Genomic DNA, 16709 nt, shown 5'->3' with positions numbered 1-16709 from the left:
AAGGAAGAGCGCTTTAGACCACTCGGCCACTCGGGGCCCCTCCAGTAAACTTTGTAACATGCCCGATCTTTCTTGAACTTTGATTTTGGGAGAAGGTACTTTGTGAGCAGCAGCCACTGCCACTAAATTGGAAGGTCCTGCCACTGGGGAAGTTCTTTTGGGGGTCATCAACGGAGAAGTTCTTGGTGTGATCAACGTCTCCAAGTACTCTTCAGTTCTGGATGTCATTAACGGAGAAGTGGACAAACGTGAAGCTGCCGGAGACGCAGTCACCGCCGTGGCAGGTCGTGGTTTGCGAGTGTAAGGTTGCGTCCTTTCCGAAGTGCCTCTCTTGCGACTAGTTTTCTGTGGACTTTTCTTTTTCTGGGGGCTTCTTTTCTTTTTCCGGGGTGGTGGTGGTGGTGTCTGGTCAGAGGAGGGTCCTGCCACTGGAGAAGTTCTCCTTGGGGACCTGGTCTTTTTCTTCTTGGGGCTTCGTTGGACTTTTGTCTTGGGGATAACTTTGGGGGCATTAGGATCCCATCTTAAGAGTGAGCGAATGATGACCCCTCCTAGAGTACCGCTCCCTCCAGGTTTCAAAATGATTTGTTTTTTGGTTTGAGTGTCGATGCGGGGATCGGCCAGTTGGACCAAAGCGACTTTGTTTCGATCGAAAAAGCGTTTGGTTTGATGAGGAATCTGAATGATTCCTTGGAGTAATTGACGTGCCGTCACCGTGAACCATCGTAAGACTTCTTTGAGACTAGCTTCTAAGACACGAGCTCGTGTTTGTGGATCTTTTTCTCGACTGATGCCATACAAGGCACGAATCAATTTGACGGGAAGATGCGGTTGAAGGGACGTCATGTTCGCACTGGAGTGAGACAGACGAAAAAGGGTCTGAGGTTTTTATAGATTTTTTTATGGGGAGTGAAATGAAGTCGAGGACGGAGACGTGTACAGGACAGGCCCTCCGTCTTGGCACCAGTGGTGAAACAAGTGGGTACGAAATCGCAAATCCTCGGGGGTCGTAGGTTTCAAATCGACGAGTAAATAGGCGTGTGGAGTTTGAGTGGCATCGTCGTACGCCTGAGTCAGCCAAGGCGTTCCTAACTGTTTGGCTAAGACTTGCACTTGCGATTTATCTCGAGGGCTTTTAAACAAGACCACGTAATGCGCATTGAGACTGATGGTGCGATGGGCTTTACTTTGTTGAAACAAATTTTGGGTGATGTAAACGACACTGGCATTACGGTGATGCCCTTTGCGCGTGAACCACGGTTTAATTTCTTCTTCGTCTTCTCCTAACATGTCGTCGAAAATGACCAAATGAGTTAGACGGGAGTCAGAGACGATGCCGTCGTCTTCTTTAGGAATGCCTTCCACAAACACGATGGAATCGCCTTGACTTTCTCGCAAGAGGCTGTACGCCGATTGCCACTCTTTGTAACACCACACGATTCGTTGAGGGGGTCGATCGATCAAATGATGTTTATGTTCGATCAAACGTTTGACGAAATCGGTTTTGCCTGAACCGCTAGGTCCAGCAACGAGCATGTTAAAGGGATGGCGAAGATACAAAGCCTCCCAACTGGCACGATCTAAGTGTTCGTCGATGACTTTGACAGTAGAGGAAGAGGGAGCAGAGACAGCAGAGGTAGCCATGGTGTGAGAAATGTCACTTGTGACACGAAAAAACAAACAAGACAAGAGTTTATATACTTTTTCAGAACACGTTTATTGAATGTTTCAAACATGAATACGAAAGACAAAAATGCATAAAAGCCAAAGCCTTAAGTACAAGAATAAAAGGCACATGATAACCATGAACGTGGAATAAACACAAGTGTCTGTACAACATGTTTTGGGTAAAGTTCTAACCAGTTCTATAGTAGGGGGTAAGGTCACACAAGTGTCCTCCCGAAAGGGTCTTTCAGGCCTGTCCACGACAGTCCTGTCCTGGGTGACGGGTTCTTCTGGCACCGCCACTAACACAGGTTGAAAAGTAACTTTTTTCCTTGAATAACTCTCGTGCATACTGGGCCACCTCTTGTGTCCAAGCCTCAAAACCCTGGTCTCGGTGATGTCCAACATTTGACTCCTAACCAATCTGGTTTCTTCTTCGTCAACGACATGGTAAGTTACTTCAATGAACAATGAACTATCGATCTTGCCTAGGGTTCCTTTTCATATACAGACCAATACCGACGTGACCGTACGGTAAGGTGAAGTGATTGGGAAGTCGCACTCGCTTCTGGTATACAATTTGATAGACTTTTTCCAAGGGTCGACTGACGATGTGGTGAGTGGGTAAACGTACAATCTTGTTCGGTTGATAGGTGGTCACTTTAAAGTTTCCATCCTCTCCCGATTGCAAGGCTTCTTTCAATACCCCAAAGTTGACCACTCGACTGGTACGATGATTCAGAGTCAGTCCTTTCACTTTGCACGTCGTGTGCACTTCTCCTTGTTTGTCCCGGTATTCGTAGCCGTAATTTTTGGGACCACCACTGACGAAACTTAGAATCTTGTCGTCGGGATGCTCGTCTGTCCAGGCTCCTAAACGGTCTCCTTCGATGTCAGGGTGCTGTTGAATCGGGTGATGGATGTAAATGCAACTGTCCGTGTCAAAGTACAGGACGCGTTCTTCTAACAGTTCTAAAGCTTCGTACAATTTTAAGCGAGCATGAGCTGTCACGTAAGCCGCAATGATGACATTTCCAAAAGGGTCGTCTTGTACAAAGTCCAGATCTTCTTCGTAATTGACCAAGATCAAATCCTCTCGAACGACGTCCACGTGTTTCATGTATTTGGTTTTGTCGTGAATCATCTGGAAGTAGCGGGAAGGTTCTGTCAAATATTCCGTCTTGGGTAAACACGGTCGTTGTGCCATTTTACCCCACAAGCAATTTAACATCACTTTGGCAAACGATCGCCTGCCTTCGTTTTTTTCGATGTGGTCTAAAGAGATGCCTTCTTGTGCGTAGTATTTCTCTTTGAATTGTATTTGGTCTTCGGGAGTGTGACACCAGGAAGGATAGCCGCTGGCTTCTTGTTTCAGTTTCAAAAAGGCATCCACGTAGTCGGCGAAAATGTCTTTCTGAGTAGGGTCGCCCTTGTGGTACTGTTGTGTCTTGGGAAAGTGGCAAATTTCGTACACTTCTAACAGTTGGTATCCCATGTCCAGAGCTTTGAACAATTCCACGCTGACCCAGGTTCCCGTCAAGGCACGTTCTTCCTGGCTGTGATGGCAAGGTTGGTCCTGGTTGCACGTTTCGGCACAAGTACGGCACAATGGAAACATCAGTTTGCCTTGACAATGGTGAGGTAAGACGGGATGGTATAGGTTCGTGGGAGGCAAAACTTTGCACTTGATCAAGCCTTCGTATTGTCGAATGTTTTTCAGGTCGATGTGTTCCGTGAACAATTGCGGGTGCCCTACAGGAAAGCGACAATATTTGCACACGTAGGGATACAGCGAACACACGTCCAAGTATTTGATTTCTTCTCCTTTCTCTTCGTTGGCTTGGTACAGCAAACAGGTGGCATTGGTCCTTCCTCCGTACAAACTATCTCTCGGGTTCAGCGGGTCCATGAACTGGTAACTTTCCACGAGGCGTTTAAACTCGGGATCGGTTTTCAAACGGTGATCGTACTCGTGTTCCCACATTTCCACCACTTGGTATCCTTGCTGTTCTAACTTTAGGCGTCGCTGACAAGTGTCCTGGTACAAGTCTTCCATGGTTCGTTGCAAAAACTGATTTTTAGTGCCACGGTCAGGGTAACAGACGGGACATCCGTGAAATAAGCAACCGTTAAACTCGTACACGATCTTGGGGTTTTCTAAGTCCCAGCCATCTACCGAATACGTTCCGATGGTCTTTTCGCCTCCTCCGTTGCGGGCATGCTGAATCCATTTGTTTTCCTTGTCGCACAAGTAATGTAACCAACGTAGGGCTTTGACCGAGTATTGACGCTTGACATAGTGGGTCGTTTGAGGACTGATGACAGCCACGGTGTTTTCAGGCATGAATCGTTGGCGGTACACTAAGGAACACGCTTTGGCAATGGTGCAAGCTTCTTTCAAAGGATCGACCCCTCCGTGTTCCATGAACAGTTCTCGAAATTTTCCACAGCAACGCCGTAAAATGTCCACGTCGGAACGACAATACTTTAACATTTCTTCCTGAAAGTCGAAAGGGTCCGAGGCGTGAGCTTGGTACCAATCGTAGAAAGCTTCTCGTTGTTCGGTACGCACGTTGTCGGGGTCGTAATAGTGAGCCTCAGGCAAATGGGGTAGAACAGCATGTTGATTGGCTTCCGTATTGAAAAAGTGTGGAAAGTACCCTTTAGCCATTTCTGTCATTCCAAACGTTTTAGGCATTCGGCTCAAAGGCATGGCCAAGTAACTCATCGAATTTTTAAACTGTACTTGTCCCACTTGCATGAAAATGATTTTGGCTCCGTTCAAAATCACTTTAGGACGTTCGGTGCCATGTTCCGTATAGTACCTCAAAAGAAACTGTCCATCGTATCCGGAGAAATTGTGAGCCATCACCGTGGCATGACGATGACAATCTCCGTAACGTTCGATGTCCTCTTGGCTCCACGTCTTGTCGATGGGGTCTAAGACCCATTGGGCAAAATCGGCTAACGTGTTTGGTCCCCGAAAGATTTTTTCACGCCCTCCAGGAATCTTGCTGCAGTGAGGGCAATGACTGAAGATAGGTTCTTGAATGCACTTCTCGCACGCTCGATGAGCCACGCAGAAATTAGGGATGTGAATGCCAGTCTCTTGCATGCATTCGAAATCGAAAAAGATGAAATTGCCTTTCTTCTTGTGACCGTCCTCTTTCTCTGGTGGGGGTTGGTAATTTTGCACGTAGCATTCGTGTTCCAAGTCCACGATGTGGTGACAAATGTGACATTTTTTTTTTCCTCGACATACGTGTGCCTTGGCATTGTTGGTAAGTATGCCTTGTCCACAGGTAGGGCACAATCTCAAGAGTTGACAAGCACATTTCTGCTGTGAACCTTGCGTCTTCAGATGTTGCTGGTAACAGGCAGGGCTGACAAACGTACGCAGACAAGTTGAACAAGGCACTGGTTCTTCGCTCAGCCAGGGTGGAGAGGCCAAACATCCTGGGCATTTCAATCCACAATGCTTGTGTTGCTCTCGATGGTTATAACCATAATCATATTTCTCACAATAATAACCGTATCCCAGGAATCCAGTGATACTGGTAATGGTATCGAAATGGTCATCGTGATGATAGACATGAATGTATTTTCCGTCCTTAAAGTCTTGGCCTCGAAACAACAGAGACCCGCGCATTTCTTGAGGGTGCACTTTCAAGGTGTAGCGTGGAGCTAGGGCATCTTGCAATTTTTGCATCTCAGGAATGCCACAGGGTGTGTCTTTGGACAGGCCAGCTTGTTGCAACAGGAGTTCTGCTTCGTTTCGTTGTTTGGTTCGGTTCGATTTTCGAATGTTCTCCCAGGTTCTTTTCCATTCTACCGTGTCGTTCTTGTTGGCATAGGTTCGTCCCACCACGATGGCACGGGCTAAGCACATCTGGTCTTGAGGGTTGTTAATTCGGACGAGACTCTTTTTGGTGTTGCGAAGGTCGTCCACCAATAACATCTTTTTGCGTCCTGTCCCTTGAGGAAGAGAGACGTGAGCCATTTTCAGTGTGGCTTTACCATCGGTGATGTCAAACTGGTCATTAGATTGTTGTACGTGTTGAATCTTGTCCATGACTTTGGAAGGGGTTAGTTCTGCGGGTCTGCTAAACTCGATCCAAACAGGGGATTTCAAACCGTCGTGATCTATGGATAGTGTCAAGCGATCGTCTTCTTTGGGTTGACATTGTCGCTTGAGTGAGGTGAGCAAAGAATCCCACATCTCGGTGATAAACCCTTCTGCTTTCTCCAAGGGTACGTCGGCCTTGAAATCTTTAAACTTCACCGTGTAGGTGTAAGCCGTGGTTCTAAATTTTCTAGAGGAGCGCTTTTCCGTCTCTCGAATGGAATAGTACTTTTCAGGGTTGACTAAGGGTGGTGAACTTGGTTTAGAGGGTTCGGATTCTGGTTCACTCATGTCCTCTTCAAAATCACTGGCATGAATTTGTGCCAAGATTTCAGCCCTGGTACGAGGCGATAGATCACGTTTCTGCCTCTTACTTTCTTCTTCTTCTTTCTTCTCGAATGAATGGGATCGTTTCATCTTGAGTGCAAAACGTCAAATGACTCAAGTTTAAACACCACAGACTAATTTATAGTCTTGGCAAACCAGCGTATATAAAAAGGGTGTGTGTCTTGTCCTTTCACTATTCATTTCACTCTCAAGCCGAGCACAACGATGGAAGAGACTACCCAGATGGAACGTTTCGTCAGAGCTTTGCGAGGGGTCATTAGAAAATTCTCTTCAGACCAGCCGAAGGACTACTCTCCTTCCTTTCGAGATAAAAGTGAAGATACTTGCTATATCTGTCAGAAGAAAGGGTATTGGTCTTCAGAGTGTCCAGACCGTCAAAAAAGAACAAAAACAGGGACTAAAAGAGACAAAAGTCAAGATACCTGTTATTATTGTAAAGAAAAAGGACATTGGTCTCCAGATTGCCCAAAAAAGAAACAAGAGGAGTCAGAAGAAAAGAAGGATTCTTCAGAAGAAGAGAGGGATTCTTCGGAAGAAGAGAGGGATTCTTCAGAGGAAGAAGAGGAAGAAAGAAGACAGGTGAAGAAAAAGAAACAGGAGAAGAAAAGAAGAAGGGAAGAAAATGAGGTAAAAACGGTGAAGAAATTCAAAAAACAGAGAGACTAAACAAGGAGAAAGAAGAAGTCAAATGAACTTTTAATTAAAGTGTTCTGTGGTGAATTGTGAATTGCATTGTAAAAAATGGATAAAAGAATACATGAATGATATAAGGTAAGTGTCTTTGAGTTTTGATTTTAAAATAAGAAGCTACACTCACGCACTCATACACAGACACATACTATAAGGGTAAAATGGGTGGGGTTTATTTTTGAGTTATTGGCAAGTTGAAATTGTATTTCTTTTCGAGAAATGTGGGTGGCCCTGAAAAGGGCCTTTTTATTTTGGTGTAGGGGTGAGTTTAACCAATCAACTTTAACTGCCTTAAGCCTTTGCCACGGCCAAGGCCTACTTCTGATGATTGGGTTGAAATCACTAAGGGTGGTACGACAGGCTTAGTCACAGGGTTGGCGTGTTTAGCTCGGGAAGGTCGTATTCTCTTCGGTCGTGATAAAGAAGTCTGATACATTTGTTTCAGACTTCTTAACTCCGCTAAAATGTCCAACAGTACCGTAGCCGTTTGATTTTCACCCTCTTGTTTCTTTGCTGCTACTTCTTCTTGCTGTTGTTGCTGTTGTTTTTTTTCTTACCTCTTCTTGTTGCTGTTGCTGTTGCTGTAGGAGAAAAGCTTGTTCCGCTTCCTTTTGTCGTTGCATAAATTTCTCCAATTCTTCTTTCTGTCTCTGTCTAAAATTCTCCACTTGCGGTAATGAAGAAGGTAACGAAGGTTCTGGAACAAATTCTTGCGAGGTAAGAAAATCCACAAAATCCCAGTGTACCTCTTCTGAAAGTAAGTCCGGGTTCCCTTGGGCAGTCTCCCCTGCTGGTGCACCCCAATGGATCGTTTTCTGAGTTTCCGTCATGTTGAATCACTGTCGCATAGATTGACTGCACACAAGCGCTAACGAATCTATATAGACCACGTGACGTCACAGACTGCTCTCTTCGGATTGGATGCGAGCTGACTGAATTTTGTAACGCGTGTTCGGATTGGTGAATGAATTCAATCCGTTTCAATCCTTCCTGTACCTATAAATAAGCACAGTTCACTGCATTGATTCACCTATTCTCGTCGCTTCAAGATGTGGACCACAGTTGAGTCATCCACCCTTGTGTCTTCCATGATGTTTAGGACGGACATGCTCATGTATGTCAGGTCCAAGTGGACTGTTGTTGATAGGACAGATACTAGTCAATGGATGAGGAGAGTTTACATAGAAAGACAAGGATGTCTCAAGAGGGTACTTGTGTATGGACCGGCAGTTAGAAGGAGTTTAAGAAGAAGAAGAAGAAGATGTGACAGATGCCATCTATGTTAATATTAATATTAACATAAACCCAAAGGCCCTTTTCAGGGCCAGCCATATTTCTCGAAAAGAGATAGCCTTTCCATTGCCTACCCCTTTTTTAAAAAAATTTAAATTTAAATTTAAAAAAAACTTTAAAAAAAAAAAAAAAAAAATTCCATATTCAATTCCCCTTGTCCCTAGACAAACCCAAACTCTATTCCCATGTTAATTTCCCTTGTCCCTAGACAGACCCAAACTCTATGTTAAATTCCCATTGTCCCTAAAGTGACCCACGATTTTTCTCCATGTTAAATTTCCATTGTCCCTAAAGTGTCCCAGGGGTCTTTTTAATGCTAAGTCCCATTGTCCCTAATGTATCCCACTTAACTACTCCCGCTTCTCCCGCGTCACTTCAATCCGATGTATTTCATGTATATTTTGCACAGATGAATCCAGTCCAAAATCACAAACTTTCGTCGAATCGAAACAAAATACCAAAATATATTCATTCCAGATCAAATGGAAAAGTTGTTGCAATGCGCATTCATTCACAATATGACTGCAAATTTCAATTTTAACTAGACACGCCATTTTCTTTCGAAGGTTATGTCGAGCACGCGTCTAAGTTCAAATTTATCTGGGCGGAGTTATCTGCGCATTAATAATGATGTCATTGTGTAATGACAAATCTGCGCTTGTGTATTTAGTTTGGAATACGGCATTCATTCATTTACATTGTTTCTTGTAGTGTATTTTGTTTATATAATTAAACCTTAGGTAGAATTAAAAAAATGAGCATATAATAAAAGGTTACTGCATTTGTAGGGGGAAATATGAACTCGTTTTGTCGGAAGGATATACTGCACTAACAAGTTGGTGCAGTATTCCATCCCAAAACTCGTTCATATTTTCCCATACAAATGCAGTAACCTATAATTATTAATTAATTTGATAATGAGATGGCGCAAGTGGGACAAGTTATATTTAGTTGCACCATCAGTTGATGATCAGAGATGATACGAAGTACTTAAAGATTTTAACGAAATTGCAAAATTGTTAAACGAAGATGGTGACGACATTTTAATTTTATAACTTATATTGATGAAGCACCATCCGTAGATGAATTAGATGGATTTATTAATAATCTCGTAGTATACGATGATATGATGCTGGATAAGAAATCAAATCCAGCTCGGATGTTTTCTAGAGGTGGACATAAAAATACAGATATAATTTATGTCACTCAGCGATATACGCAAACACCACAAGTAATATTTTAATTGTATTTAACGGAGTTGATACACATACTCTGAGAAATATTCATCAGACTTTGTGCAGCGGAGATATATACATAATTAGATTTAGAAACTTCTTTTCAAAAGCACAATCTGCTCCACACGGATTTATGACAATAAATTTGCACGATCCTAAAACAAGATATCGTGTAGGTCTGGATAAAATATTTGGTTGATATAAATAATGATCTATTAGCAGCAGAGGAGGCGCGACCTCACTGAGACGTCAGGCGGGTAAACAAAATCACGTATAACACATTTAGAAAAACACAAACGACAAAAATAAAGTAACAAAATAAACTAACCCCCAAGAGATACTCTTGGAGAGAAACTCTCGGTAAGTCAGAGACTTTGGTTTAGCGTCAGTGACCTTATTTTTTTATTTCTTTCGTATGAGGTTTTTAGTTTTCATAGCTACGTTTCAGCAAAAGGTTTGTTCGCCTCCTCTGCTGCTAGACGTTATCCTTTGTTTTAGCAAATCGTTTCGAATTTCTTGAAAATACGTATAAATAAATCCATCAAAACATAATTTATATTAAGTGACAATGAGAATTATCCGATTTTTATTTGTTGTTAGCATGCGAAGGTTGCAAACTTTTGTGAGAATTTATGACCGAAAACTCTTGTTCCCGAAAGAGTTTTCGGTCATATATTCTCCCAAAAGTTTGCAACCTTCGCATGCCAACAACAAATAAAAATTCCCAATATGCATACATCTTACAGCACTGGCTCGTACATGTAGGCTGTAGCCTATATACGAAAATTAACAAGCTCGTCAAGTTTTGCCTCCCCCCCCCCATCAAGTTTCCCCTCATCGAGTTTTGCCACCACCCCCCGAAAAAAAGTTGAACGATGTCCCTGTTTGTACCCAATTATAAGCATGTAAGAAGAAGACAAAAGGGAAGCTGTAAAAAAAGATAAAATAAATGAAACAAAAAAACAAATTTTCATGTCATATTTAACTTGCGTCCTATGTTGGTACTTTTCCAAAGACCAGTTTTATTCAGTCTGATTTATAATTGGATCTACATTTTCCACATTGGTCAGTGGAGATCTCAGTTCAGTCAGATTGTAGTTTTATTCTTATTTGCAGGTAACTTAATCTCCATCCTGACAACGTTGAATTACATCAGATACTTCTTTCTCGACTTTGACGGAAAAGGTCGATAATGCTCCGATAGGCAGAGCATGTCATCATCGCTGTATTTTAAGACAGAGAATGTTTCAGCGTACCGTGTGCACGAGTGTTTTCATCAGCACATCAACATATTATGCTGGTACGACATGGAATCGAAGTCCCTCGTGTTTACAGTTTGGATCACGTTGTTTTGCTCACAAATAGTGTGCCATGTTAAATGTATTACCACGTGTGAGTAGCTAATTCTTTGGTCAGAGTATGGAAACACAGCAACCATTCGTTTACTAAGGTTGTCCACAGGAGCTCGTATCGTTCCTTACAATTTAACTAGTCTGATTCCATACTAACACGGCGCCATATTGCGTACACTATAGGCTAGTTTATTTCCATCAGACAACATGATGACGTAGTTCATCTGTTTGGTAACTGCTGAATAATTGCGTAAATTACATAACGTTGAGAATTTGGAATTATATCCCTCTGCATATATGAACATAGAAATTAAACCGCTTGTTAAATCCACATGAAAAGCTAATTTGTAGTTGTCATTATTTTCCTTTGCTTGATTCGACACTGTAAATATCGGAAGCAGACGACTTGTGCATGTACATCTGTATTCGTGATGCACCCCTTTGTTAAAAAGGGACTTGTCCAGAACATGGAAATGGATCCGAGCATGTCCGTCTATTACACTGAAAATTTCCGTTACGCATGAAACGCGCATAAGATGACGGTGTTAGGTCCACTCTACTCAGAGTCGGGTTAGAAACTAGAAATCAATGAGTGACTTGACTAAGTTCCTTGCACTTTTTATCACATTAAAGGTTTCCATTATTTAAATCAGTAGGGGGGTACAAACAAACGGGTTTGTATTATCAGACTAGCAGTAATACATGTATTATTTTATACTAGTGTACGACTGACAGTTAAAGTGTAAGCACAGGAGTCTGACTTTTTTGGTGTAAGCGACAATATGAGCTCTTGTGGGGTTGTCCTACAACCATATGACGTATCACAATATTTTTGTTTTGGTAGCACCAAAACATAAATAGCACGAGATACGTCTTACATTTAATTTGTAGGATTACCCACTAGTCCTACATGTAAGACCTGATGCTGATATTTATGTTGTGGGTGTCACCTAAACAAAATCAACTTGTGCTATGTCTTACATGTAGGACTAGACTACCCACCATGTCTGCGCGTTGTGTAATTCTGCGCAACGATACGATATTTCAGTAAATATTGGATCACGTGTTGTTTTTGGTCAAATATCCAATTTGTGCCAAGAAAGAACGATTTTCCTTTTATTAAGGAAGTGATATTCATGAAGTGTAAAAAAATATCCACATTTCTACCCTAATTGCATCACATGGGCTCGTATTATTGCTTACAATTGACCTTTCATACATACTATATAATAACTAGTTATTATCTAGTACATGTATGACAGGTCATTTGTAAGTTACGATATGAGCCCCTGTTAACTGCATATGACCATGACCTTGTTATTGTTGTTGTAGGGTTTAACACCATTTTCAACCCAAGATAGGCTATACATGGAGGCCAGTATAAATGGTGGAGGAAAAACCACTGACCCACGCGAAGCCACTGGCAAGCTTTCTCACATACCCACATTGGCTGAATCCAAGACTCCAACCCAAGCAGACAGAAGTGAGATGGCAGTGATCCGTAACAGTGAGTGCTTTAGACCACTCAACCACTCAGGGCCCCTATTACATTCTTGAACTTTAACTCAGAAAATCTTATTTACTATGTATCTTTTGGAATCATAAAATAAATACATTATATAAAAGATAGAAATGCATACCTTAAAACAATACTCCATTTTAATCCAATTTTGCAAGAAGGTGTCCCACATGTACAAAATCATCTGCTATCCAAATTATGAACTTGCCACCCAAACAAGATTCTCAAGAAATTCCCTGGCATATTGCCTGCTTGTAAGTCTGTAGTATTTGTAAACACATTACATGAAAGCTATGCGCAGAATAGGCAAACATATTGCGAGGCACAAAAACAGGGGTGGTATCCAGTGTGTCCAAAATTAATACTGTTTTGAACAGAATATTCTGGTGACAATTGCCTCTTTTAAAATGGTAAGCATTGCAGTATTTTATTTTTGTCAATTGGTTTAATTTGGTATGCGTTTTGCTTCATTTTCAAGTATTGGTGGCAGAATCCTTAGGTGCGCAGAAATGACAGAAAGCATTGTTTATATCGGGAGAGTGAAATGTAAAATTAGTCAACTCTAAGAGAGATAACTCTAAAAATATCCAGATGGGTTTTGGTTTCGTTTGAGGGGGATATATACATATATCTTCAGAGATATTTGTAAGACAGAGATTTCCAACATTAATGTATTTATACTATCTAGTTGCAGCCATTCCGTAAGTAAATGTGATTGCCAGCATGATGTATATCCAGGTATATGTAGTTGCCTGTTTGGTCACGTTGTAGATAACGAGTCAGAGGCATAAAACAATCAATACTTTAACTATGTACGGAAGTAAACAGTTGAAAACACATTAACTGGTTCTTTTAACAGCGACAGTTTAAATGGTCATTAGTTTTTTGTGTGTCACACAGTCATGATGACATTTAGGCCATAATGTAAACCCAGCCTTTGACCCTCATACCATATATTCCCTAATTAACACCCCTGGAGTTGTTACATTTTTCAAATGGCTTGTTTGTTAGAGTGTAATCATGAAACTGAAAGCTACAGTTGTTCTTTTGATGTAATCTTATAATGACCCCATTTACATCAGTGATTTTTTGTCATTGTCAATATTTGCACAGTTAAAATGGTCTTGACAATCAGCACATTTCCCACTCGGCACCTGGATGAAATAGAATTATGTCATGTTTAATGCTGCATGTGTGCCTTTGACTTCAGTAACTCATACATTGAAATATACATTGTAACAGTATGATCACCAGGGACTGCTGTAGCATTTTGTTGTAATCATGGATCTGAAGCAGATGGATTTTGAAAAGAACAATTCGTACACTGCATCTTCTAAATTTTTTACTCTTAAGAAAGGGGAGGGGCATTAATTAGGGAATATATGATATTTATGATGAAAAGGGGCAACATCTTACTGTTACAGTTGGTGCAAAAGTAAGTTGTGTAAATGGTGTTACCAGTATAATGCTTTTATACGAGATTCATTGAGTACACTATACATGGTTGGAATGAAATTAATAGAAGGGTATGGTGAATATTTTTGTGAAGCAATTGGAGAGCATGAATTTTTTTCTTGACAAAATCCCAGGTCCCTACCTCCTGAAAATGAAATGGTTGGTTCCTTATGGCTGAATGTTGACCTTTTGGTGACAAAATTATTATGGAGGGGGACTTCTGTATCCATAACGATCAGCTATGCAGTTTGAGTACAGAAACCCACAGCAGGCTCATGTTAAAACTCGGAATAGGGCAGATGGACCTTGCCGTTAAGAAGAATGTACAGTTCATGCAAAAATCAGTTGTTGCTTTGGTAGACTGGATTCCTTAAAAGTTAAAATTAGCTTTTTAGTAGATGGCAGTTGTTTTGCAAAATTTTAAGTTAGAGTTGCTCTAATAAGGTAAAGAACAAGTCGTTTTTTTTGCAAGCAGCAACACTTTTGATCATGCATGTTACTTAAGACTCTTCGTTTATGAAGCAAAACATGGTATCTACTCAGTTTAGTCCCAGTAAAGTCTTTCTTATGCTGTACAAATTAGACGTTTATATTCTAGCCTCTTATGTAATGTCTGCTTATCTCTCTGTCTGTCCATTTGTACATGATGGTGGTTATTCACACTGGCTAAAGTTAAGCTCATAGACTAGTCAGTCAGACCCAGAGTGCTTGAGAAAATGGTGTCTTTTGTAATAGTCTTAATAAGGCACAGTTTCTGAGCATGGAACTTTTTATATGAAACCTTTTTTTTATGAGATAGTAGAATTCATTAGGCTTTGGTAACATCACTTTAAGTGTATTGCTGCTGGCAAAACTAATTGTTTATATTAATTTATGATGTATGATTTTATGTATATTATTTTGGAGATAATTCTATTGTTAAAGACAATCTTTACATTGTGAAACCTTATCAGTTTTGAGTCAGTGCTAAATAGCAAGCAAAGACTGGACCTTTCAAGTCGCACTGATGAAAGGTACTAAAGTACCGATTAGTATTAAGGCTAGCTTCATAATAGCATAATAAGGTTAGAATGAGGGATTGTAGCCAGTTAACTTCCCTTCAAACTGCAGGTGGCAGCAGGGAATGAAGTGGTCCAAGATTATTTCTGGTATTATATTTCATGTTCAACAAACATGCAATAAAATAATAGCATATTCATTTTGCTTTTCAAAATGTCTCATTGTCATTGTAGGGTTTAATGCCATTTTTCAGCACAAGATAGGCTATATATGGTGGCCAGTATAAATGGTGGAGGAAGAACCCGGGAAAATCCAGAAAGAGCCACCGACCCACGAGAAGCTACTGGCAAGTTTTCTCACATACCCACATTGGCCGAACAGGAGACTCCAACCCACGTAGACAGAGGTGAGATGGTGATCTGTAACGGTGAGCGCTTTAGACCACTCAGCTACTCTGGGCCCCCAAAATGTCTTGATCAGATGGATTATGGACGTTATCATCGGTGACAGAGAATTTAAAAATGACGAGTAGCTAAGCTGTCTGGGTGAATCAAGGAGTTAATTGATAGATAAATATTAGGCATAATCAGTGAAATTGTAGTCACAAATGAAAAGTCAAATTGTCTCGTATCTACATAAAAATAAAATATTAATTTTCACATAATTAACTCTATGATTCTCTTTTGAAATTATTTTTCTACATATTCATATCCCTAAAACTGTATAAATCCTGGACGATTCAGCAATTTATTCAGAATCATTCTTTAGATAGTTACTTGGGGTAATTTAGTGAACATGTTTGACTTCTTCAGAAATGATTTTAGCTGGTTAGTTTAGAAATATAGAAGATTCTCATTGAATATTTTTTACATTAAATATGTATCTGATAATTATTATGAAGGTAATATATCTGATTTTATATGCGACTATAAATATTCATTTTCTTCTCAGGTTGGAGGTCTGTGACAATAAGTTTTTTCAAAGATGTCATCCTATACCAATATTTTTACAAGTCAGATAAGTGAAAAAAGTTTGCAATGTTACTGCTGCACTCCTTCAGAAAATACTTTTTGGTTAAAAAGATGCAGTATTATTAACTTTATTAAGACAGCTATACTTCTTATTTAAATTGGGTTTAATTTGATATTAAGCCATAGATTGGAGAGAGGTGTGTGTGTGTGCAGTGATATATGTCAGAATTGCTAGAATTCAAATGGATCAATTTTCAACCTATACATAAAATAATACTTGGAAGAAAAAAAGGAGAGAATTATCATGGTCTAAATAAAGTTGTATTGTTCTTGGTGTGGTAAATTCAGTTTTGCAGTGACGGTGTGTAATAAGATTTAGAACATTACATTGGATTATGTCGCAATAAAACATCTGGTACAATAGTTTAAAAGGAAATTTTTCTGATTACCACACACACACACACACACACCTTTCCTTTTTTAATTAGTTATTCATACGAGTCCTGGCCTTTTTCATAGAGGTAATTATTGTAAATTCATACCAAGTATACCTTCCTCTTTGTGACCATATATTTCAAGTTTGTTTGACAAATGAAGGTATTTATTTTCTTTTCATTTAAAGGTTTAAATACGAAACTGTTTTTACAGTTGTTTTGCAAAAGTTATCTTATAACGAGTGAATAAAAATAATAAGGCAATAAGTTGTACATTTTGTTTTTACTTATTAACTTCTTTCTTCCCTTTAGTTAATTATAAATGCAGTGTTCCATTTGTAACTATTGTTTAAGAGATTTTCATTAGGCCACACTAATCTGGTGGTTTAATTAAAGCCACACTAATCAGCAGATAAGAAAATGAAGTTAATAACATTCAGGTTTTATATATAATAGGTTGGCAATAAGGGTTTTAACATTAGGAGACCAGAAGTGGTAAGATACGTTATTTTATTTAAATAGAAAAAGAAGACAATGTTGATTTTAGTGTCTTTTAGTGCTAATATAGTATATATTTTGATACACCGAAAAATGGTGCTAATATAGTATATATTTTGATACACCG

At 40.1% G+C, this 16709-nt stretch overlaps 1 protein-coding gene across 2 annotated transcripts in view; it reads left to right on the top strand.

Annotated features, from left to right (window-relative positions):
• Positions 1 to 10626: 10626 nt before the first annotated feature.
• LOC149782556 (uncharacterized) overlaps positions 10627 to 16709 on the top strand; it is a 45583-nt gene continuing 39500 nt past the window's right edge. For both annotated transcript variants that reach the window (XM_089933999.1, XM_089933998.1), the window contains exon 1: positions 10627 to 10746. In XM_089933999.1, coding sequence (XP_089790125.1) covers positions 10662 to 10746 — 85 coding nt within the window. In that variant the 5' untranslated portion in view covers positions 10627 to 10661. The remainder of the gene's footprint in view (positions 10747 to 16709) is intronic.

This window comes from Sinohyriopsis cumingii, chromosome 15 (genome assembly GCF_028554795.1).
Source record: "Sinohyriopsis cumingii isolate HCF-2022 chromosome 15, ASM2855479v2, whole genome shotgun sequence".
Taxonomy (NCBI): Eukaryota; Metazoa; Mollusca; class Bivalvia; order Unionida; family Unionidae; genus Sinohyriopsis; species Sinohyriopsis cumingii.
Note: the sequence above shows the minus strand (reverse complement) of the source record. Positions and strands in the feature narration are given on the sequence as shown.